Below are 24920 nucleotides of genomic sequence, written 5' to 3' on the forward strand. Positions count from 1 at the left end.
CTCTCCGGCAACAGAGTTAGGAAGAAAGCCTGTATCTTTATAGTGACTAGGTGTATTGATTCACCATCCAAAGTGTAATTAACTTCACCATGCTCAAAGTGATATTCAATGTCTGTTTTATTTTTTTCCCCCATCTACCTATGTGGCCTTCTTTGAGGCATTGGAAAGCCTCCCTGGTCTTTGTGGTTGAATCTGTCTTTGAAATTCACTGCTCGACTGAGGGACCTTTGTAGATAATTATATGTGTGGGGTACAGCGATGAGGTAGTCATAAAAAAACCATATTAAATACTATTATTTAATTTGCAACTTATGTGACTTAAGCATATTTTTACTCCTGAACTTATGTATGCTTTCCATAACAAAAGGATACTTATTTCAGCGTTTGTTTTATTCATTTGTCAATCATACGCAAACAATTGAATTGGCCACAGGTGGACTTGAATGAAGTTGTAGTCTGTCAACATTTATAAAAACATGTTTTCACTTTGTCATTATGGGGTGTTGTGTGTAGATGGGTGAGATCTTTTATTTTAATCCATTTAGAATTCAGGCTGGAACACAACAAAGTGTGGAATACGTCAAGGGGGTATGAATACTTTCTGAAGGCACTGTATATGCGTCATGAGCTTAGTCCAACTGTCATACCCCCATCAGAACCCAAAATATAAGCCTTTTTTACTCCTATGTTTGTAAACAATGTAAATGTAAACACTCTATAGCCTCAAAATATGGTTAAAATATAATTTTGATATCATTGGTCAGTCCATCCATAGCTCTCTGTCTATGAATTTCAACATTTTACATTTCATTTTTAATTTGTAAAAATATCTGAAAACATAATTGCACTTTCACATTATGGGATGTGTGTAAGCCGGTGACACACAATCTCAATTTAATCCATTTTAAATTCGGGCTGTACATAACAAAATGGCAATACTTTCTGAAGGTAGTGTATAATTAGAAGAGCGAGAAAGGGGTCTTGTGGAGAAATGGGCAGCAAATGGCTCCAGAGACCAGACCAGGTTATCCAGACTCACAAAGACAGTTTTCTCCTCCCTTTACTCTTTAGGTTTCCTTATTGAAGTTAGCTGCCTCAGAATCTCTCATAAAGGATCCTTGTTCAGAGTGAGTGAAGTCAGAGCAGACTGTTGGTGTGTCCAGCATTCTGGGGGTACAGTGGAGATCATTTAGTAGCTTGGCCCCCGAACAGTAGTGTTGCTGGAAGTGATGGTCTCGCACTGAACAAAAATATAAACGCAACATGTAAAGTGTTGGTCCCATGTTTCATGAGCTGACATAAAAGATCCCAGAAATATTCCATATGCACAAAAAGCGCATTTCTCTCATTTTGTGCACACATTTGTTCACATCCCTGTTAGTGAGCATTTCTCCTTTGTCAAGATAATCCATCCACCTGACAGGTGTGGCATATCAAGAAGGTGATTAAACAGCATGATCATTACACAGTTGCACCTTGTCCTGGGGACAATAAAAGGCCAATCTAAAATGTGCAGTTTTGTCACACAACACAATGCCACAGATGTCTCATGTTGAGGGAGTGTGTAATTGTTATGCTGACTGCAGGAATGGCACACATACACAATCCATGTCTCAATTCTTAAAAAAAAACCTGTCTTCTCCCCTTCTCCCACTGTTTGAAGTGGATTGTTGTGTTAAAGCCTGCATTTAAAATGGAATAAATTGAGATTTTGTGTCACTGGCCTACACACAATAGCACAATTTTAAAATTAAAAGCTGAAATATAGGAAACTCTTAAATTCATAGACAGAGCTATGGATGCAAGGACTGATCATCCATGATATCAAAGTTATATTTTAACTATGTTTTGAGGATATATTGTGTTTATTTACATTTGTTTTCTGCATGCTTATTTTGGGTTCTGATGGAGTATGACAGTTGGATTAAATTCATGACGCTCAGTGCCTTTAGAAAGTATTCATACCCCATGACTTTTTCTTTGTTACAGCCTGAATTAAAAATAAAAACATTTCTACACACAATACCACATAATGACAAAGTGAAAACAAGTTTTTATAAATGTTGGCAAATTTTATTGCAAATGAAAAGCCTAAAGTGCTCACACCCCTTTGACACTCCAAATTGAGCTCAGGTTCATCCAATTTACTTTGATCATCCTTGAGTTATTTTGTTAAATCCACTTCAATCACTGTAGATGAAGGGGAGAAGACGGGCAACAAAAATTATTTGAAAGATTTGAGACATGGATTGTGTATGTGTGCCATTCAGAGGGTGAATGGGCAAGACAACAGATTTAAGTGCCTTTGAGCGGGGTATGGTAGTAGCTGCCAGGCGCACCAGATTGTGTCAAGAACTGCAATGCTGTGTTTTTTTTTTGTTTTTTTTACGCTTAACTGTTTCCCGTATGTATCAAGAATGGTCCACCACCCAAAGGACATCCAGCCAACTTGACACAACTGTGGGAAGCATTGGAGTCAACATGGGCCAGCATCCCTGTGGAACGCTTTCAACACCTTGTAGAGTCCATGCCCTGACAAATTTAGGCTGTTCTGAGGGCAAAAGTGGGGGGGTGCATCTTAATATTAGGAAGGTGTCCTTAATGTTTTGTGTACACAATGTATAGGTAGGCGCTACCAAATGTCTTTCATTGACACAAGCGAATGCGAACAGGAGACGTGCAAATGAACAAAGTTTTGACGCCTGCTTGGCTGAAGGAAGAACAGTACTGGCTCTGGAGCAGCATGTGTACAAGCTGTGTCTGTGGAGTCTGGAGTCGCTAGGTCAACATCCTGCCTGCTCTGCTCTGAGAAGATTGGGGAGGAGCAGATGGGTCGAGAACAACCGAGAGTAGAAAGAAACGCAAGGAAATCAAGATGGCAGTAGCATCTGTACAGATCTCATCCAAAGGTCTTTTGACTTCTCGAACACAGCAGAAAGCTAACGCAATATGATGCCCTGTCACCTTATTTATTTAACCCACTTGCTTAGATAACACAACCCCTAAGTTTAACTGGATAGTTAATACAACATTCTACGCTTTTCACATAGGAAATAAAGATAAAACGCATAAGAAATATCTTGATACATTTTGTAATCACAGATCTGAAATGATTGACCTCCCGAGTGGCACAGCGGTCTAAGACACTGCATCACTACAGCCTGAGGTTCGATCCATAGGGCGGCGCACAATTGGCCCAGCATCGTCTGGGTTAGGGGAGGGTTTCTGCTCGGCATCAAACAAATTTTCTCCACTTTGCCCGTTCATGTATTCTCATCATTCTATCAGCAGACAGCGCTCTGACTGATGTGTAGCTACTTTTCTCTTGTACTTTTCTCATAGTAGCCAGCCTACTTTTCTCTGGTAAAATGCAAGGTTAACTTTTAAGCAAAATATTAGAAAGTAGCCAGCTACATTTCCTATGATAAACATTACAAAATATGAAGACCATGCATCATTTTTGCGACAAAAAAAACGACATTGCTTTTTCTTTGTAAGCTCATTTACTTGTGTGGCTGATGGCGAAATAGCATTGCCCTTCTGTTGTCATCTGATGAAATGAAGCTGTTTTCTGCTGAATGTGTTGCACTAATGTATTTTCTGTGAAGGAAAACTATAGTCGCACGTCCCTGATCACTCTATTGAAGCAAAAAAACACTTGACTTGCAATATAAAACGTGACCCCTGTCAATACACATCTGGACTCACCTGCTCCTGTTTTCTCCCGTTGTGCTACTTACAAACACACGTGACTGGCTCAACTGTGCTGGGATACTACGGTAAGCTTCATAATGTGAAATGAAGAACACGGTCTGCTTTATGTCCTAACTTTTTGCACAAGTTGACTGCAGGTATTAACTTAAGAAGTAGATAAAAATGTATTGAAAAACTTAAGTTTCAATGTTGATGATATTGAAAAACCATCCCGTGGCTCTTTCCAAATACCCCAGTATACGGTGTATATACCACCAAGCCTAATACAGAGTCATATTCTACTTCCAAGGTCTTGTGAATGCCTAAAAGACAGTCCAAGCAAATTCACATTTATGTAACGTTGGCTGATGTAGTGTGTTGATTAAATATTAGCGTCCCTGCTGACCGTGTGTTTAATTGTGCAGCAGAACAGAAGGCACCAGGCGGTGCAGTCAGTCTGAATGCCAGTTCCCCATGGCACTCCCTGAGCTAACCTGCCATGTCAAGCTGCTAACTGTCTGCTGAGGCTGGCAAGGCTAAGTTGGCTAAGCACTGGGATTTAGCCAACCAAGAGGCTCTTAACACTTGTCATTGGAGTTTTTTTTGTACCGATGGGCCCACCCCTCTAAACATGCCCTATTTGATCTAGTTGTTGTCTTAGGTCTCTCTCTTTATGTGGTGTCTCTTGTCGGGATGTGTGTGTTGTCCTAGATTTTATTTTGAACCCCCGTCCCCGTCTGGTAGGCCGTCATTGTAAATAAGAATTTGTTCTTAACTGACGTGCCTAGTTAAATAAAGGTTCAATAAATAAAACAAATCTACAAGTGGCATCAAGGGTGTACTGATAAGGTTTGTTGTCACCTTCACCCCCCCCCCCCCCCGCACTGCATGTATCAATGGACCCACACTCCATTTCCGTTATGTATAATTTGTCACACAGGACTTCAATACTGTCTCAGAGGAGGCAGAGCACAAGTCTTTTTTGAGGTCAAAGTTACAAGGGAGGCAGCCCTTGTGCAGGGTGGCAGTGGCATGCCCAGTTGACAAGGTGTTAATGAAAGTAAAGCAGCCCACTCTCTCAGCAATTTTCCCAGACCAGAGCCCAGCTGCCGAGCCAGGCAGAGGGAGATGAAAGGTTGGCCTTCTCTGTTTCTCTGGTCTGCCTGCCTGGCCTCTTATTTTCCATTGAGTCAGCCCCCAGGCCTTCCTGAAATTACCAGCCTGGCCTGGCCATCTGAAGCTAGCCTGTTCCTAGATCTGTTTGTGCCGTTTTGCCACAATGACCATAGGAGTTGGTAAGACCAGGCTAACCCGAAGCTGGTTTTGTGATGAGCAGCCACTGTGGTCATGCTAGATCTCCCTCATAATGGAGACAAGTCACCTACTGTGGCTCTGCATTCAGCAACACTTCCACTGTCTTTCTAGTGCAGGCCACCCAGACTCTGTCTATACAATTACAGAGACTAGTTGTCAGTCTTTATCATGTTGCAAGTTTCCACACATCATTAAATACTATTTAGTTGTAGTGCTATTATTTCCACAGAGCAAAGCAAAGATACATGTGTGTCGTGTTCTGAAAAGTCTTTGATATTTTGTCAGGAAAATGTTCAAATTCTCAAGAAAACATACCTGGTCATCTCTTCTAAACACAAATGTTTAGTTTGTAAATGATGTCTGAGTGTTGGCGTGTGCCCCTGGCTATCTGTAAGTAAAACAAGACAATTGTGCCATCTTGTTTGCTATAAGGAATTTGAAATGATTTAGACGTTTACTTTTGATACATAAGTATATTTGAGAAATTACTTTGGATACTTATATTTGAAACCAAATACTTTTAGACTTTTACTGAAGTAGTATCCTACTGGGTGACTTTCACTTTTATATTAAGGTATCTTTACTTTTACTCAAGTATGACAATTGAGTAGTTTTTCCACCACTGGATCCTTATTTGAATTGTGATTTTTAAGAACAATGAGCCAATAATTTCTAAGTCTAATGCCATGTCACTCATACTCCTTAACATGTAGCAATAATATATCTGTGGCTTGATTTGATGCTTTGCATCACTCACCAGTCATTCATGACCAAGAAGTAAGAACCCTGACCCTATTTCTCTGATTCTCTGTTGATATGGTTCATTTGACACATGTTTTATTTTTAGGGTAACAGGGCTTGGGTCTTTCCTATTTATTTTGTAATGTTGGGCCATGTTATACTGACACCTTGTGGTACTAATCTGTAATGTACAGAATGATCTCTTTCAAAGGTTCTCTGAATGTAGATGGGTGGAGGCTGAATAGAAAACCACAGTGATTTGATGCCAGCGTCTGCCCACACATTGGCATAAGCCTAGTTAACCTCAGCCATATGCTTGGCAAGCATTTGGAGGTTGACATAGTAGGCATTTTCTGACTGACTCAGTACTGCAACTGAGCACAAACTGAGTTTGTGAAGGATACAATGAACATATTTCTTCTCCTGTTCTGGGCTCTGAGTCAATCCTAAATCACTAGTACTCTGTTATATGATACTGAAGACAACCATTTCTATAATGATTTTATTTACATCTGCTGACTGAGTGTATTGTTACAACTCTGGTTCCATGGAGGAAACAATAATAGACCTAACCTTGTTTCCACAGGAAATGGCTAAACACATCCAGGAAGAGGAGGAGCTGAGGAGCAGGGGGCAGGAAAGCCACCGTGATGGTACAGTCACACTTAGTATCTGTTGCTTCACTATAGAAGAAAATAAACTATCACTATTGTTTTGTTTGGGCCTCAAACAAGATTTCCAATTATTTCTAGGCATGACAATACTCTATAATCTAACAGTGTACTTTATGGGTAAAAGGCCCCTCTGTTGACAGGGTCGTTTGCTTTAGGGTTATTTTTTATCATCTCCTATCTGTGGTTTCGTCTTTCTTTTATTCCTGAAATAATGTCTAATGGTGGCAAAGGTTGGTTGAATGATTGCTTTGGTTTAAATCATACTTTGGGTGGTACCTGCTATTCTGACCTGTCCTCTTGATTTTATTATGTTACTTCTCAATGCTTTTTCACCATGGTTGGTGTGCATACTGTTTCTTTTATGATCATAACAAGGACAAAATATGGCACAGAAGGACTTGAAATCCTAATCAACTCTGGACTCTTAAAGTCTGATGAACCCTAATGATCAAGCCCTCCACACCTGGGTCATTGTAGCTGGGTTGTAGCTGTGGGGAAACGGGGGTACCTAGCCAGTTGCACAACTGAATGCATTCAACCAAAATGTGTCTTCTGCATTTAACCCAAATCCCTCTGGATCAGAGAGGTGCGGGGGACTGCTTTAATCAACGCCCACGTCATCAGCGCCCGGGGAACAGGTGTTGTGGGTTAACTGTCTTGCTCAAGGGCAGAATGGCAAGTTTTTCTACCTTGCCGGCTCAGGGATTCAAACTAGCGACCTTTCGGTTACTGGCTCAATGCTCTTAACCACTAGGCCTCCTGCGTAGAGCTGAAGTTACTTGGGGAGACTGAGCTCTAATCTAACCCTGCTTTGCTCTGCATGCTTGACTGCCTGTCCTCCTCAGCCGGACATTCCAATCTGCATCCACTGGACTCAACAGGTTTCCCAGCAGCCTTATCACTCTGGCAATCACTTGGCTCTAGCTGGCTTGTTAATAACATGGACCATGGCACTGTGTGCGTTGTGTTTTGTCTGTCAAGCTTGTATTTAAATGTTCACTTATAGATAAATAATCTAGGATAATTTAATGACATGCCTCTGAGCCAAATATTAAAAATAATTATTACAAAATGGCATGTCTAGCATGGTCCCTTGTATATTGACATGAACCCTGTGTTAGCCTGACACCATTCACTGCGCCTTTCTAATATAAACCATTAACACCCACACTCACTTGCTTTTGTGTTTGCATGTTTGGCTTGATTAAAGATGGTACCAGCGTCCGTGGCTCACCCTCGTCATCCCCACGCCAGCCTGCTCTCAGCACCAGCCCTAGCCAGGGAGAAGGGCTGCACCATCAGCCTGCTACCAGCAGGTGGCAATGTTCCACCTCTTACACACAGCCACAGTCAGACTCTACTGCTGAGCCTCTGTATGAGACCCACAGGTCAGCAGGACAGGATAATAGAAAACAATCATCACATAATGGACACTCTAATCTGCCTAGACTCATCAGGAACTACCTCCAATGCCCACCACCTGACTATTTGAGTGATGAAGGCTCAGAGGATGCAGACACTGTTTTCCCTGAACACCTCCCTCCATCCCGGCCCTGTAGACTGGAGAAATGGCTCAATACTGCCCCTAGTGGTCACCAGGCTCCTGTGTACCAACCACCGGAGAGGAGTTACAGGAGTCTCGGCAGTCCCATCAGCTCCAGAGAAGAGCGCAGCAGGATGTGGGAGAGGGGAAATGGAGCAAGGGAGGAAAGGCATAGGGGGAGTTGGCAGGACAGGGATAGAGGGGTTAAGGAGAAGAGGGCTAGGATTTGGGACAAGAATCCCAGGGCAAAGCGTGACCGGGGTTATGACAGGGACCCCAGGTCAGAGGAGGGGAGAGGGGGGCGCTACATCAGTAGTACTAATGACTCTGCCAGAGGGCTGCAGGATAGAGACCGAGACGGGGTTAGGAGGAGGTGGACCTACAGAGAAACCAGCGACAACAAACAAGTCCGCTTCCAGGGCGATGCCAGCAGGCATTGTTATAGTTACCATGACGACAGCAGGCGCGCAGTGAATGTATGGGAGCTGATTGCCCATGACTTAAGAGAGAGGGGTGTGGCCGTGAGGCAGAGCTTCCACGGGGGGTCAAGGTCACGGGAGGTCAGAGGTGAGATCAGAGACGGCCAAGTGCATGATGGGGAAAATGCCGTTGCCCACAGTGACTCTCAACACCAACCGAGAGCTTTTCTAAGAGCTGTCCCCACCAGGCGTAGTCACCATGGAGATGTCGGGGAAAGAACGAGAGCCTCACAAAGAGAAGGCTACAGTAACCAAGGCCATGGAGGAGACGGAGAGAGAATCCTTGAAAACCTGACCATAGTGGAGGGTAGTGGGACTGAGGTCAATGTTGAACACAGTAGAGATGATGGGCTTTTCAGCAGAGGGAGAGGGGGGAGGAGGAGTAGTGGCGACCCTAGGAACAGGGTCAGCTCAGGTGGGGACCAGAAGAGGGAGGGCGGGGATGATGGGCACCACCATAGTGAGCGCAGGGTGAGGAGTGCAAGTGATCGCCAGCATGGGCTTAAGCAGGAGGAGCAGAACAGCTCAAAGGAGGAGGAAGAGGAGAGGAGGGAGGAGAGACCCCTGCGGAGAGTCCACCATCTCAGCCAAAGCTTCTGCAGCAGAGGGGCCTCCATCAGGGCCAGATCTAGGCACTCCTCCAGAGCAGGTAACACCCTGAGCTGCAGGTAACACCCTGAGCTGCAGGTAACACCCTGAGCTGCAGGTAACACCCTGAGCTGCAGGTAACACCCTGAGCTGCAGGTAACACCCTGAGCTGCAGGTAACACCCTGAGCTGCAGGTAACACCCTGAGCTGCAGGTAACACCCTGAGCTGCAGGTAACACCCTGAGCTGCAGGTAACACCCTGAGCTGCAGGTAACACCCTGAGCTGCAGGTAACACCCTGAGCTGCAGGTACCTCAGCACTCTGAACACAGACCTGCAGGGGAGGTGGCTACTGTGCTCTTTACCCAAAGCTTCCCAACAACCTCTCTGTGTGTACATCTACTCCTCTTCACGTCCTCCCTCATTCAACAATCAAATCTGGAAAAATCTACTCATCTTGGTTTTCTTGTGTTTAAGGGAGGGGCCTCCAATTTATACATTTTCTTTTCTCAGAAATGAGATTTTTCTTTTGTAGTAGTGTTCATTCTGATGGTCTGGGAAATACCTTCATCTGGATTTCCCTCATTTATAGACTAGCTGCTCTTCAACCCCTCCCCATCCTTCATCTTTGTCCTCTCTTGAAATTATCCACGCGATGATTGTTGTTCTTCTTGATGAACCTATTTTATTCTTAAATAAGGATTTTGTCACATACACGGGATAGGTGAAGTGAGATGTTGTTCTGTAGGGTCAGCCATAGTAGTGTGACGCCCCTGGAGCAAAATAGGGTTAAGGCCTTGCTCACTTTTCATCTTGACAGCACAGGTATTTGAACCAGCAACCTTTCAGTTCCTGGCCCAATGCTATCTGCTACCCCAGACCTGTCTTCCAGCACGTGTGCTGTATGTTTCTTTTCTCTAAGTACACTGAAGAAAAATATAAACGCAGCATGTAAAGTGTTGGTCCCATGTTTCATAAGCTGAAATAAAAGATCCCAGAAATTGTACATGCGCACAATAAGCATATTTCTCTGAAACGTCTCTGTTAGTGAGCATTTCTCCTTTGCCAAGATAATCCATCCACCTGACAGGTGTGGCTTGATCATTGCACAGTTGCACCTTGTCCTGGGAACAATAAAAGGACAGTCTAAAATATGCAGTTTTGTCACACAACACAATGCCACATATGTCTCAAGTTTTGAGGGAGAGTGCAATTGGCAGGCTGACTGCAGGAATGTCCACCAGAGCTGTTGCCAGAGAATTGAATGTTAATTTCTCTACCATAAGCCGCCTCCAACGTTGTATTACAGAATTTGGGAGTACGTCCAACCGGCCTTACAACCACAGACCACATGTAACCACGCCATCCCAGGACCTCCACATCCGGCTTCTTCACCTGCGGATCATCTGAGACCTGCCACCCGGACAGCTGATGAAACTGTGGGTTTGCACAACCAAATAGTTTCTGACATTTTGTGCAGCTCATCTGCGTACTCGTTGTTCACACCAGGTTTTTGACCTGACTGCAGTTTGGCGTCAGAACCGACTTCTGTGGGCAAATGGTATGGGCAGGCATAAGCTAGGGACAACGAACACAATTGTATTTAATCAATGGCCATTTGAATACACAGAGATACCGTGATGAGATCCCGAGGCCCATTGTCGTGCCATTCATCCACTGCCATCACCTCATGTTTCAGCATGATAATGCACTGCCTCATGTCACAAGGATCTGTACACAGTTCCTGGAAGCTAAAAATGTCCCAGTTCTTTCATGACCTGCATACTCACCATTTGAGAATGTTTGGCATGCTCTGGATTGACGTTTACGACAGCGTGTTCCAGTTCCGCCAATATCCACCAACTTCGCACAGCCCTGGAAGATGAGTAGGACAGCATTCCACAGGCTACAATCAACAGCCTGATCAACTTTATGTGAAGGAGATGTCGCAATGAGTCACACCAGATACTGACTGGTTTTCTGATCCACTCCCCTACTTTCTTTTTCTTTTTTTTTTTTTTTTTGGCAACTGTGACCAACCGCTGCATATCTGTATTCCCAGTCATGTGAAATCCATAGATTGGGGCCTAATTAATTGATTTAAATTGACTGATTTCCTTATATGAACTGTAACTCCGTCAAATCTTTGAAATTGTTGCATGTTGCGTTTATTTTTGTTCAGTGTACTTATCTTCACAAGATGTCATATCACAGCCTTTATCTCTAAACCTTCCTGACCCAGGTCTTTCCTTCTACAGGAGCCGCGCTGCAGCCGGAGGAGGGGGTGTGTCTGGACCTGGGGGAACTGCACCAGGTGTTGCTGGATGAGGAGCTGGCCAGGAGGCTTCAGAAGGAGGAGGAGAAGCTGTTGACTAGGGTAAGGGAGGATCATCCTACTGGCTGTACTGTCGGCTCACATCCAGCTATGTTACTTAATGTTGCTGTCTGATGAAAAGTCTGTTTTGAAAATTTGAGGTTTTCAGGAAAGGTATTTTATTTTTTACACATTAACGAACATACAATTATGAAACTTCAGAAGCTATTTTGAATATGTTCTTGGTCCTAGAGTCATGACCTGTTCAGAGTAGATTGAGGGGAGTTACTGTGGCAACACCATGCTGAGTTATCCTCTTGTCATTGCAGAGCCCTCCAGCCCGTTCTTCCCTCTCTCAACATGACTCCTACCCAGAGGGAGACTTCAGAGTTGCGCAAGTGGCTCAGGATGAGGTAAGATACAGGTGTAAAAGGAAATATCATGATTTCGGTATTATATCCCAACAGAAGAGGCTATGATTTAGGTCAGAAGTCTTCAACCTTTTCTTGCCCAGGCACCCGCTCCCAGGAAAACCGAAGACCCAGGGACCCCATCATATGTTAACAAAACGAATAATGGCGAGAAGTAATCAATATTTTAAAATGAATAGATCTGCTAAACATTTTTTTTCATTATTTTGACCTCCCCACGTTATAATTGGAGGAAGTGTAAACTCTAACATACTGCAGCCTATTAGCTAGAAAGGTAACTCCAAACACATTTTTGCTTAGAGCAGCTATTTATCTGGTTAAACAAAGGTTAGCAAAAGCTTGTCCAAGTCAATAAAACTTACCAGCAGCCAGTGGTAGCCTGTCCGCAGGTGCTTTTTCAAGGCCTATGTTAGATAGATATTCCAGTGAGTGTAATTGGCTCTTATTTTGCTCAATATTAGGAGTTAAGAAATAAAGTTGACATCATTAGAAATAATATATTCTACTCTTTTCTACTGTAGGTATGTAATTCAAAAGTTGTTTATTTCTTGCTTCTATATTTTTCGCAGACCCCCTGCGAAAAGGGCTCCCGAGTGGCGCGGTGGTCTAAGGCACTGCATCTCAATGCTAGAGGCATCACTACAGACCCTGGTTTGATTCCAGGCTGTATCACAACCGGCCGTGATTGGGAGTCCCATAGGGCAGCGCACAATTGGCCCAGCGTCGTCCGGGTTAGGGTTTGGTCAGGGTAGGCCGTCATTGTAAATAAGAATTTGTTCTTATTATCTTATCTGACTTGCCTAGTTAAATCAAATTTTAAAAAATTATAAAAAAGTACCTTTGGGGGCTGTGGACCCCCAGTTGAATTCCCAGATTTAAGGAGAGGTATATTACCTTCTTTAACTAGGGGATGTGCTTCCAAAGTTCATTTGACCTTTTTATCAACCCATCTCAAAATTCATCAGATAAATCATAGGCTCAGCAAAAACCAGCAGACCAATGCGTCCTTCAAAGCCTTGAGTTCAGCTAGAGTCCACCTGTTCAATGTGTAACAACATGCCTATTGTGTATTGACCCTTCATGGTCACTGTGTCCTCTGTCAGGAAATCGCCCGCTTCATGCAGAAACAGGAAATACAGTTGAAGCACCAGTCACGTGACCTTAATGGCCCGGGGTCACAACGTGAACAGCATGACCTGGCTGACCCTCACAACAGGAGAACTGTCAGAGAGAGACTGGTAGCTGCTGCTGCTTTTATGAGCCATTGTCTACATAGAATGTTAACTATTGACACTATACATTGACTTAACAGTCTTATTTCAAACCAATATTATAATAATAATGTGTTCTGTGTGTCAGATTCAGCGGGAGAGACTGGACTCTGAGGGCCTTCCATCTCCTACTGAGGATTGTTCTCCAGACTATCAGGCCCCTAGCCCCACCTCAACACTGTGAGTCAGGCTTGGGCGGTATCCACATTTCCATACCTTCAAACCAACCATCCTGGAGTATGCGGTATTAACAAGTACATGTAAAATCCCATTGTGGATGCTAGCTAAATGCAAATGAGCGTATGCAAACAATTTATATGGTCTCACAAACTATTTCCAGGACAGACATCCCAGCTCATAAAGTTATACAAGAAACTCAAAAATGCTACTCACATTTTTCCTCACGCACAAAACAAATATTAGACCGCAAGGATCTTGATCCTGGATGGGATTCTCTGCAGTTACCAAGATAAGCTTGATTTTTGTAGGAAGCTAGCCACTTGGATAACTAGTTAGTAAGTTAGCAAACAAAATACACAACTGCAGAGTATTTAGCACCTTTTAGACAGTTCATAGTTATAGCACATCTGGCTGGAAAATATTTAGCTAAGTGTTACTAGATCACCTTGTCTCTCGTTGTTGTGCGTTTCTAAACAAACGTGACCGGTTCAGCTATTTTAAGGGAACTAGGCCTACTGGTAAGCTTCATAATGAAAAATAATGTAACAGGTAAAATGAAGGACGCGATCTGCTTTATCTCCTAACCTAGTGCACAAGTTGACTGCAGGTATTTAAAGTAAAAATAAATACTTAAATGTAATAAAAACTTTATTGAAAATCATACCATGAGTATTTCAAAATACCCCGGTATACCGCCCAACCCTACTGTGCCACTCTAATGTAATGTATAATGCTGGGAAATGCCCTCCTTAGCACCTGACTGATCTTATCATTTGCTGCTAAAATATGGGTCTTTTGAAAAAGTCTTTGCTAGAGATTTCCTACCTGTTGAATGGACTGCAATCATATGTTTTGTAATAGATTAGGCTATGAAAAGTTCTATATTTCAAGCTGCTACTTATATCCTTACAGATCACAACAGCCAATCAGAAACATTGCAGAGGAACTGGACCCAACTTTCAAGACCAAGAGACCAGGCAAGGAGAGCATCAGAGCAGGACAGACCATTTCTGGTAGGAATAACAACGTAACACCTGACCATAACATGTAGCTTTATATAGAGGTAATGTACAGTTATAGAACCTTCTCTTGTCTTCCTTATAGGGCCATCCTCCTGTCAGTCTCATCCAATCCCCCACTCTGGCTTACATGACTTCATGGAGGAGCCTACGTTCATCCCGCCCACCAAGAGGCAAAGCGCCAAATCAGGACGCGCCAAATCCAAAGAGAAGAAGGAGAACTGTAAGCAGCAGTGATGTCACAGTTAGCGATACTGGGCCTGGGTGTACAGGGAACAAACCCTCACCCCCCATATCCACTTACACCCCCCACACTACTTAACCTGGTCCCAAGAGGACTATCTCCAGATACTTGTATTATTATTTAGTTGTCCCAACTAGCACTTTAACCAGTTAAGAAATACAATTGGAGATTTTGTTTTTGTTTAAATTACTGGTGTAGATAAATCAACAATTTGGGTTCATATAACCTAATATAATTAACAAAGGGAAGAATTATAGTTGACCTGCCAATTATTATCTCTTCTGTGTTGATAAGGTTAATATCAATCACTATATGTTTGATTGTTTGTTACTTTTATTTGTTTTATTATTTAGTATTATTAAAGGGATACTTCAAGATTTTGGCAGTGAGGCCCTCTATCTACTTCCCCAGAGTCAGATGAAGTCGGATACCATGTTTGTGTCTGTCCAGTATGAAAGAAGTTAGAGGTAAATTTGTGAGCCAATGCTAACTAGCGGTAGCGCAATTACTAGGAGTCTATGGGTATCTACTAGCATGCTAGCAGATAGCACAATGACTGGAAGTCTATGGGTAATGCTAGTTAGCATTGACTCACAAATCTACCTTCAACTTTCATACTGGACACTGAGACACAAACATGGTATCCGAGTTCATCTGACTCTGGGGAAGTAAATACAGAGCCTCACTGCCAAAAACCTGAAGTATCCCTTTAATGGGAGATCTTAGTAACACTCCAATTCAAACGGCTTCAACCATATCTGACAGAGATTGCATCCAATCCCTCCTCTTGTCAATATCTGTTTGAAAAATACCTGAGGAGCTCTCTACCATTACTATCATGTCATTCACACCCTGCTAAAGTGACAAGTTTCCCAATTACTGGGAAATAGACGTGTCACTTTATGCTAATACAGTATTTCCCCAGTAATTCAAGTCTATGGTAGGATATTGAGTCATATGTTTAATCCCTGGGATCCCCATGCTGTACATACTGTAGTGTAGCCATGCTACAGCTAACTCTCCATCTTTAGTGTATGACAGGAGGATACTGCAAACCCAGTCAACAGAGCATACTGCTGACATGAGTTAACTAAACCTTCTACCAGCAACCTTAACTGGACATTGATTGGTTATGTAAGTTCAACTACTAAAATGCATCCTCAATGTAGTTTTCCCACCAACTCTCTGCTTCCCATCCTTTTGCAGCGCTCCAATTGTCATTCGAGCATTCAACAGACAATCATCGCTCCATACTGTACATTTCCCTTTTATTTAAACAGCATTTTTTTGCACACATCAGACAGTCACTGCTGGGCTTGTAGTTTGCTACAACTGTTATCTTTATTGCATGATTTTTGTTTAAGCACACACAATTGTTGCTTACTTATATTTTGTGACCTATTATTGCCAGTTATTTTGTATGGAAGAGTTGATTCAAACGATCACATTTATTTTGTATTGCTAGTTTTATGTTTATAGTGTCTTATGAACACAATCTGCTTCATCGCTTGAATTTAATCTTGTACATTACTTTTATTTGAACATTATGGTCCAAATATTTTTTGCCTGTTTGAGCATGAACGTTCTTCATTCTGTTCTTCTATTTAAATAGAAATGTCCATATTACCATTGAGAGACATATTAGATACACACACACACACACACACACACACACACACACACACACACACACACACACACACACTGGTATTAGTGCTCTCGTAGGTTTATGAGAAGCTTTTCTGAATAAAATTAACAGCCATGAAACCTCAGCAGTAACATTGTCTTTTTTCCTCTCTCTTAGTGAAACTTGCAGTGCCTTTGGAAAGTATTCAGACCCCTTGACTTTTCCCTCGTCTTGTTATGTTACAGCCTTATTCTAAAATTGATTGTTCTTTTTTTCCCTTAGCAATCTACACACAATACCCCATAATGACAAAGCAAAGTTATTTTTTTGCAAATGTATTAAAAAAACCCATCTTATTTACATAAATATTCAGCCCCTTTTGATATGAGACTCGAAATTAAGCTCAGGTACATCCTGTTTCTATTGATCATCTTTGAAATGTTTCTTTGAAATGTTTCTACAACTTGATTGGAGTCCACCTGTGGTAAATTCAATTGAATGGACATGCTTTGGAAAGGCACACACCTGTCTATATAAGGTCCCACAGTTGACAGTGCATGTTAGAGCAAATACCATTCCATGAGGTCGAAGGAATTGTCCGTAGAGCTCCAAGACAGGATTGTGTCGAGGCGCAGATCTGGAGAAGGGTACCAAAACATTTCTGCAGCATTGAAGGTCCCCAAAAACACAGTGGTCTCCATCTTTCTTAAATGAAAGATGTTTGGAACCACCAACAATCTTCCTAGTGCTGGCCGCCCGGCCAAACTGAGCAATCGGGGGAGAAGGGCCGTGGTCATGGAGGTGACCAAGAACCTGATGGTCATTCTGAAAGTTCCTCTGTGGAGATGGGAGAACCTTCCAGAAGGACAACCATCTCTGCAACACTCCACCAATCAGGCCGTTATGGTATAGTGGCCAGACGGAAGCCTCTCCTCAATAAAAAACACATGGCAAAATGCACCTAAAGGACTCTCAGACCATGAGAAACAAGGTTCTCTGGTCTGATGAAACCAAGATTGAACTCTTTGGCCTGAATGCCAAGCGTCACGTCTGGAGGAAACCTGGCTCCATCCCTACGGTGAAGCATGGAGGCAGCAACATGCTGTGGGGATGTTTTTCAGGGGCAGGGACTGGGAGACTAGTCAGGATCGAGGGAAAGATGAACGGAGCAAAGAACAGAGATCCTTGATGAAAACCTGCTACAGAGCGCTCAGGACCTCAAACTGGGAGACGGTTCACCTTCCATCAGGATAACAACCCTAAGCACACAGCCAAGACAACGCAGGAGTGGCTTTGAGACACGTCTCTGAATGTCCTTGAGTGGCCCAGCCAGAGCCCGGACTTGAACCCGATCTAACATCTCTGGAGAGACCTGAAAATAGCTGTACAGCAACGCTCCCCATCCAACCTGAGCTTGAGAGGATCTGCAGAGAAGAATGGGAGAAACTTCCAAAATACAGGTGTGCCAAGCTTGTAGCGTCATACCCAAGACTCGATGCTGTAATAAATGTCAAAATGTGCTTCAACAAAGTACTGAGTAAAGGGTCTGCATACTTACATGACATTTCAGTTTATTTTTAATAATTTAGCAACAATTTCAAAAATGTTTTGCTTTGTCATTATGGGGTATTGCGTGTAGATTGAGGTGGAAAAAACAATTTAATAAATTTTAGAATAAGGCTGTAACATAACAATGAAGAAAGTCAATGGGTCTGAATACTTTCCGAAGGCACTGTATGCCGACGAGAAATGTGCTGTAGTAAATTTAGCTGACTATGACAAAGTTGGTTGGAATACAATAAGACGACCCAGTGGTATTTACTTGTTCTTTAATATCAAAACATCCAACAATATTACAGTACTTATTCAATCAGTACCATTTTCACATGGCCCAAGTGAAATGACATAACATATTGTATAGGAAGTCCTAGGAGCCTGCCAGTCCAAGTACTTCAGGATATTCGCATGAATGCCACTCAATAATCCATCAGTGTAACTGGCTCTTTAAAAACCCTGTCCTCGGATGACTGACAGTCTGTGGCGGTGATGACTCATTAACACCACTACTGTTATAAACCCACTCCATGGGTGTGGGTTAACATTTTACACCATGTAGGTAATTATGGCCCCTATTGTGAATGTGAGATGTTCCATCTCAGTGGGCTATGCCTGTCACACTAGCTAAATACAGATACAGTTCAGACACCCATGCGTAGTTACTGTAACTCCACGATACGCTACTCCTCTGTATACTCATGACAAGTCAAGGTTACATGAGTGCAGATCTGACCAATGTTTCTACACGATCCTCTGCCTGAGGTGCTCTTTTTAACAGTCACGGGTCTTCCCTGCACTGTGTAATTCAGCATTCCAACAGGATCCCGTGAGCTTTAGTCAGACCAGTTTCATTCTGTGTTCATTGTGTACATTCCCAGCAGTGATGGTACTACATGATTAATATGACACATCAGAATCCCTCGGCTTTCCCAGCTCTGCCTAGTGGAGAGGCCACAGGGAAGTATCGCGTGTCAGACACTTTATCTGAATAAAAACGTGTTGTACAATGGGATGACAGATCCGTGATAAAGTGTCTGACACGCGATACTGCTGCCCTGTTCCTGCTGAGGGTGGTGGAGACTGACTGTCAGGCTCCTCAGCTCATCTGAGATGGAGAGGGGGGGGATGACTTGTGAAAGCTATTCTTTACAACTAGGGCAAAACGGCTTGAGTTAACATGCATGTATAAGCACGCCAAAGGAACACCCACAAACAATGCTTGTGATTGCAAAACTAGTGGTGAAAGGATTTAATCAAACTAGGTTAAAGGTAGCCCTTTGGAATCACTTGCAATGCCTATTGCCTACATTATAAATTGCGTGTCAAGTGCAATTTACAGTTCCAATGACCTTAGATAAGCTTCTGTGTAAAGGGCTGGGGAAACCCCCAGGAGAGGATTCCCTGACCTTTAGCATTCCCTACTACATTTATAAGGAAAGTCCAGACCCCTTGCTTCCTGGCAGTGTATCATAGAGAAGAATATGACATCATATTGTTTCCCACACATGTCCTTCACTCTTATCCCATTCAATACAAGCAGTACTTTCACACAAAAAGCTGCTCCAAGTCCCGTACTGTATCACATTGGCACATTCCTAACAAAGTGCTGAGAAAAACACCTTATGTCCTTGCTGTAATTAATCTCCTGTGCAATTAAATGTCACATTTTGGGTTACAGTAATGTTAAATAGGGGTATTTACTTCTGCTCAGTAACTGTGGGCAGTGGAGTTTAGCCTTACAGGAAATCCGTGAATATGATATGCCAGTGGGAGGCATGTGGGCAGTCACATCTAGCTGTCTGTGGTTTACACTGTTGCTGCAACCCCACATGCGCTGTATTATACTTAAACGGCATGACTCTGCTCACACCCTCGCACATACAAATGTCAAGTGGATTTCATCACGTTTAGGTCATCTAAACTATATTAACAGGAAACTGTGCTAATAAAACCAGGAAATGTACATAGTTGAACTAATCCAGCAGCAGACACTTGATAGGTCAAACAATGACAATGTTTTTCCAGCTGAAAACTTCCCCACCACTACTGACATTTGAATATCAGTTTACTGGCTGACATAAATTGTATACTTTCACAGAAAGTTATTGTTACATAGAGATCTCAATATTCACATCTTTGAATGTGCATGTAAGATACAAACAAATACTAAGGTATTAAAGAGCTCAAATGCTCAAAAGTATCTGAACCTCTCAATTCCTTAGTGACTGCGTGTGGCATGAACAATCAGAGTCTAACAGTACCGGAACGATGTGTTGGCCAATCACTGGAAAGGCATCAGAGAGCCAGTGTGTGAGGTAGTGGCCTGTAGATCAGACCTAGTATAACCCCGCCACTCCCAATCACACTGGCAGGAGCTTGGTCTCAGAGTCCTGGGAGTGCAGTGTTTCAGAACTGCTGCCCTGTTCCTGCTGAGGGTGGTGGAAACTGACCTCCATCAGGCTCCTCGGATCATCTGAGATGGAGAGGGGGGGGGGATATAGGGGAGCGAGGGAGGAACGGAGAGAATATTGAGTTTATATTTGAATCTGAGGTTAAGACAAAGCTGTTTCCACATTTCAGGACTACAGTTTGAAAGCTTACAGAATATTGATCCAGTATGGATGAGTTGTCCCCTGATAATGAGGAGGAACATGATTACCTGTAGGAGGAGTTGGCACAATAAGGTTTGGCTCATTGCGGGTTGTCTTCTCTGGTTTCTTTTTGTTGTTGATGATGATGACCAGAAACAAGATGATAAGGATGATAAAGACCCCACACGAGGCCGTTATAGCCCAAACCAGCCCTGTGCCATCTGGGAGTAAGAGGATGGCATCTTTCAAACAAAGTGATATTACAACATAAATTTTGCCATAGTGTTAGATTCACAGGTCTTACCTTCAGAGCCCCGTTTCGTAGGTAAGGTAATCACTTGGGGGATTAAATTGCTGCACTTGCTGTCACTAACTGCATCTCCCAAGGCCACAATGTGTTCATGGGGATGGGGACAGCTGGGACAGAGATGGAGAAATAAAGATTCAAGATTGGCTTTCTCCAATATCAGATTACATTGAGTAGCCATGGCGCAGGATTTTTGTTCCGGGTTGCCGTGATTTGCTGCATTCGGTAATAATTTGTTGGCAAATTAATGCCATGGCATTAGTACTACCAGTACACCAATATTTAATCAAACTCAGAGTTTAGGGGGAAATTAAATCTAACCTTGTTCTCCAAGGCTTGCACTTCTCATGGATTTGGTCACTGAAGGTCCCAACTGGACAATTCCGGCAGGAGCCTATGAAGACAGACAGACAGGCAGAGGTTTGAGACTTGGTGAACAAGTGTCCTGAGCTTGTGCGTCTTATTAGGCATGACAGATAACTTGTATGACTTTAGTGTTTGCAGGTACAGATATGTGTCTTACGTGCAGCGGGAAGAGGTTCCTGGCCCTTTCCACACTCCTGGACACAGAAGTTGCAGTGGCCATCGCCACATCTGAGTCCTGCCTTACAGTCACACTCTGTGTCCTTGCTTCTTGTACAGGCCTTCTTAAGGGTCTGGGCCCCACCTACACACACACACACACACACACACACACAAGCATGCGAAAGTGGAGTAAAATGAATAATTCTTAAGTCTAATTTATCAAACAATAGACATTTCAGTTCAGGGGTTAATAAATGATGTTAAAGCTTCAATATCCTGGTGACATACCTACGCACTGAGTACACCTGCGACAGGAGAGTGATGTTGTGTCAGTTGTGTAGGTCTCATTACTACAGGGAACACACAGCTTTTTGGGGTCTGGACCACAGGGAGTCACCAGACGGTTCCCTACACAAATACACACACAGACAACATTGAACGTACTATATTGAAATCAAATCTGCATCCATAATAACTCAACAGTCAGGTGATTAACATCACATTTGCTTCATCAGTAGCAATTGCAGTGGACATGAATATATAAGGTAAATGCTTTTGATAGGAAACTATTTCCATTCCCCTCCCACATAGAGCTGAGTTTATCATTGATCTGATCCCGGGTGATCATTATCCATCCCCTTTAATGTGGTCCTAATAGAAACCACTGAAGATCAACTGGGTCACTGTGGTATAACCACTAAAGAGGAAATAATATTTAATTCACAACCTGGGATTCATTCATCGCCATGAAAGAAAAATCTGCCTCCCAGAAGTTAATTTGTACAGTTTTGTTGACATTTAAAGGCAATGTTTCAGCTTTAGCAGAGACAGCATTCACGGTTAACGCTGCATATGTCATGTCAATCGGAAATTAACTTTACATTTCTATCGCGGAATCTGTAAAGCTTCAATTTTACATATTGAATAGACCCCATTATTTAACCTGATAAACCCTCTAGAATTGATTTCTCAAAATCCAAGCCATATTACATTAATTGTTGATTATTTACTGAGTACAGTTAAAGTTCAACCATATACAGTTGCCTAGTTTAGAAACGTACCTTTATGGCAGCTTTCACAGCAGATATCCGGAGAACCGGGAGAGGTTGTCCATTTCGCACAGCCTATCGCTATCTCGCCAGCGCTACTCAGACAGCCCGATAAGAGCAGAGAGAAACACAGTACCCTGAGGACCAGATGCATCGTCTTTCACAGCCCTCCAGACCAAATATATAGCTAAGCAGGGCTATAGATTCCAGATGACAGCAGTGCAGGTGTTAGAAAATAATAATAATCCAAATAGAATTGACATTAACAATGGTGTTTAATCTACTTGAAAGCACCTTCTTGTACCAGTAAACCCAGATATTACTAACTGTCCTTGGCTTAATGTACCCTACCATTGCCTTGAGGGCGTGGCAAAATATTTATTGACGGTATTAAAACCAATGATTTCTATTTGTTGAAAACCAGCGTGCCAAAAAAAAAAAAAAAAATACCCAGCCTGCCTCCATCTTGGCACTCCCCCCACGATTGTAAAAAAAGCTGTAGAAATGCATTTGGACGTTCGTTTTTGACACATTTACTGTATTACAGACACCTTAATGCATACTTTTAAATTATATTATGTGAGCTAAACATACAAATATCAATTATTTTAATATATTAAAACATTTTTCATAAAGTATACTTTTTTGAGATTACTAATGTTACTGTCCCATCTACAACAACAAAATACTTAATTAAGCAATAAGGGCTGAGGGGGTGTGATATATGGCCAATTTACCGAGGCTAAGGGCTGTTCGTATGCACAACGCAGAGTGCCTGGCTACAGCCCTTAGCCTCGGTATATTGGTCATATACCACAAACCCCCGAGGTGCCTTATTGCTATTATAAACTGGTTACCAACATAATTAGAGAAATACAAATAAATGTTTTGTCATACCTGTGGTATACGGTCTGATATACCACGACTGTCAGCCAATTTCTACTGGCAAATTAACACATTTCTAGTGGCAAATGTGTGAAATTATAGCCATGGTATAAAAGGGATAATCAACTCGGGGCTCTATCCGTTCTCTGGAAAATAATGCAACTCCGTGGAAGGTCACCTTACTGGATTATCCCTTACTTAAATTAATTTTAATCGTGATTGTGCCAGCATACTTATCCAATTATTTTTCCAAGTTGTGTTTCCAACATTAAAGAGGCAGTGCAGTCAAAAACGTGATATTCTTGTGTTGAATATAATTTTCCACACTGAGGTTGGAATAATAATGTGAAATTGTGAAAATGATAATGCCCTTTTTAGTGTAAGAGCTGTTTGAAAAGACCACATGAAATGTCAGCTTGTTTTCAGGTTACATATCCCTCCCTTCCATTAGGCTCCTCCAATTAGGCCCTTCACTCAGACGACTCCCAGACTGTCCTAGCTAAATTCTTGCTTGAGAAATAGCTTTTTGCTAAGAAGCCATTTTTGACCATTTTAATTGAAAACAGTCACAGTAAGGTACTAAATTGTTACCCAGAAAGGATTTGATATTGAGTTAAAAACGTCTGCAGGAGAATTTACCCGCCCAAGTCCAATTCTCCATGGAGACAGAGCACTTTGAATTAACATCTTGAAATATAGGACTTGGTTCAATCAATCAATCACGTTTATTTTATAAAGCCCTTTATATCAGCAGTTGTCACAAAGTGCTTATACAGATAACCAGCCTAAAACCCCAAAGAGCAAGCAATGCAGAGGCAGAAGCATGGTGGCTAGGAAAAGCTCACTAGAAAGGCAGGAACCTAGCAAGAATACAAGAGAGAACCCAGACTCCGAGGGGTGGCCAGTCATCTTCTGGCTATGCCAGGTGAAGATTATAAAGCCGTGTTCACATTGGCACTTTCAAATAACTCAAATCCTATTTAGTTGCATATCCGATTCGAATTTGTTCTTTTTCCTGCAGTCTGAACAGCCATAAAACACATGGAATTGGATATTTCAAGCCATATTTCAAATCTGATTCCTAGCCATGTGACTTGTGTCTGACCGGTCAAATCTGATTTATTTACCCACAAGTGGTTTTTAGACTGTTATTTTGCATATCTTGTTGCTTGCTAGCTACTCTGTTGACAGTTTGACAAGAACATGTGGTAGCAAACTAGCTTGGTAATTGTTTACAAACAAATTAGTGAATGTTCTAGAAAGCTAAACAGCTACCTAGCTAGCTAGTTGACTGCTGTGGCTAGTCAAAAAGGACTTGACTTGAGACTTTAAAAGTGTTCTTACCCTATGATTATGAACATTCAAAGCAACTGGGAAACGTCCATGACAGGCACTGTTGTCACCTTAGCTTGCTTCATAACTTCTGAGTGATGGGAAGCACAAGCACCACCACCAATCAGCCTGCACTACCACACACACACACACACACACACACACACACGTCATTACTATGACAACTAGCATAGCCTTATCAGCAGACTACTGCTGTCTGAACACACACAAATCTGATTTGGTCACATGTAACTTGCTGTTTGGACAGTCCATAGTGCAAAACGGATTTGAAAAACTAAACTGATTTGAGCATTAAGGCCTACAGTGTGAACACGGCTTAAGAGTCCATGGCCCTAAACTATATGGAAATGTTTTTACAATGTCATACCAAGGATAATTTTGCTATTTGATTTTGAATCGTAAGCCCCCTTGAAGCTTTACAGCTATTAGCCCATACAAACGTATTGAATAACAGATTCACTACATGGAACAACAGATAGCCCCCCCCCCCCCCCCCCCCCCCCCCCAAAGAAATCTAAAGGAAGTTTGTTCTGAAG

At 42.4% G+C, this 24920-nt stretch overlaps 2 protein-coding genes across 9 annotated transcripts in view; one reads left to right on the top strand and one right to left on the bottom strand.

Annotated features, from left to right (window-relative positions):
* The window catches only part of LOC106572391 (uncharacterized), a 38378-nt gene extending 22116 nt beyond the window's left edge, over nucleotides 1-16262 (top strand). For 6 of the 7 annotated variants that reach the window (XM_082962139.1, XM_082962138.1, XM_082962137.1 and 3 more), the window contains 8 exons: nucleotides 6335-6401; nucleotides 7633-9093; nucleotides 11290-11408; nucleotides 11675-11758; nucleotides 12880-13014; nucleotides 13136-13227; nucleotides 14140-14240; nucleotides 14332-16262. In XM_082962139.1, coding sequence (XP_082818265.1) covers nucleotides 6335-6401; nucleotides 7633-9093; nucleotides 11290-11408; nucleotides 11675-11758; nucleotides 12880-13014; nucleotides 13136-13227; nucleotides 14140-14240; nucleotides 14332-14483 — 2211 coding nt within the window. In that variant the 3' untranslated portion in view covers nucleotides 14484-16262. The remainder of the gene's footprint in view (nucleotides 1-6334; nucleotides 6402-7632; nucleotides 9094-11289; nucleotides 11409-11674; nucleotides 11759-12879; nucleotides 13015-13135; nucleotides 13228-14139; nucleotides 14241-14331) is intronic. The other variant, XM_014146504.3, reaches the window with a different exon arrangement.
* Nucleotides 16263-17929: 1667 nt separating this feature from the next.
* LOC106572390 (tumor necrosis factor receptor superfamily member 9) lies at nucleotides 17930-24518 on the bottom strand. Of its 2 annotated transcripts, XM_082962143.1 has the most exons (8): nucleotides 24376-24518; nucleotides 22159-22241; nucleotides 21386-21505; nucleotides 21096-21239; nucleotides 20894-20966; nucleotides 20570-20682; nucleotides 20334-20486; nucleotides 17930-20147 (listed from the first exon to the last, which is right to left on the bottom strand). In XM_082962143.1, exons 1-8 carry the CDS (start codon nucleotides 24390-24392, stop codon nucleotides 20035-20037), a joined length of 816 nt encoding a protein of 271 aa, XP_082818269.1. In that variant the 5' UTR covers nucleotides 24393-24518; the 3' UTR covers nucleotides 17930-20034. The 2 variants fall into 2 exon arrangements, with proteins under 2 accessions (XP_082818269.1, XP_014001972.2); XM_014146497.3 differs by lacking the exon at nucleotides 24376-24518 and having other exon boundaries at nucleotides 22159-22565.
* Nucleotides 24519-24920: the final 402 nt, after the last annotated feature.

The sequence above is a fragment of the Salmo salar genome, chromosome 15 (genome assembly GCF_965601325.2).
Source record: "Salmo salar chromosome 15, fSalSal1, whole genome shotgun sequence".
Classification (NCBI taxonomy): Eukaryota; Metazoa; Chordata; class Actinopteri; order Salmoniformes; family Salmonidae; genus Salmo; species Salmo salar.

What these genes read in the sequence shown, in the direction of transcription:
- LOC106572390 (XM_014146497.3), bottom strand. Translation starts at nt 22,300, where the DNA reads ATGCATCTGGTCCTCAGGGTACTGTGTTTCTCTCTGCTCTTATCGGGC. An exon ending in CTGTGAAAGCTGCCATAAAG is followed by an intron (nt 21,506 to 22,158) that starts GTACGTTTCTAA and finishes GTATTTGTGTAG; the next exon opens with GGAACCGTCTGGTGACTCCC. An exon ending in TGCAAGCCTTGGAGAACAAG is followed by an intron (nt 20,683 to 20,893) that starts GTTAGATTTAAT and finishes TCTCTGTCCCAG; the next exon opens with CTGTCCCCATCCCCATGAAC.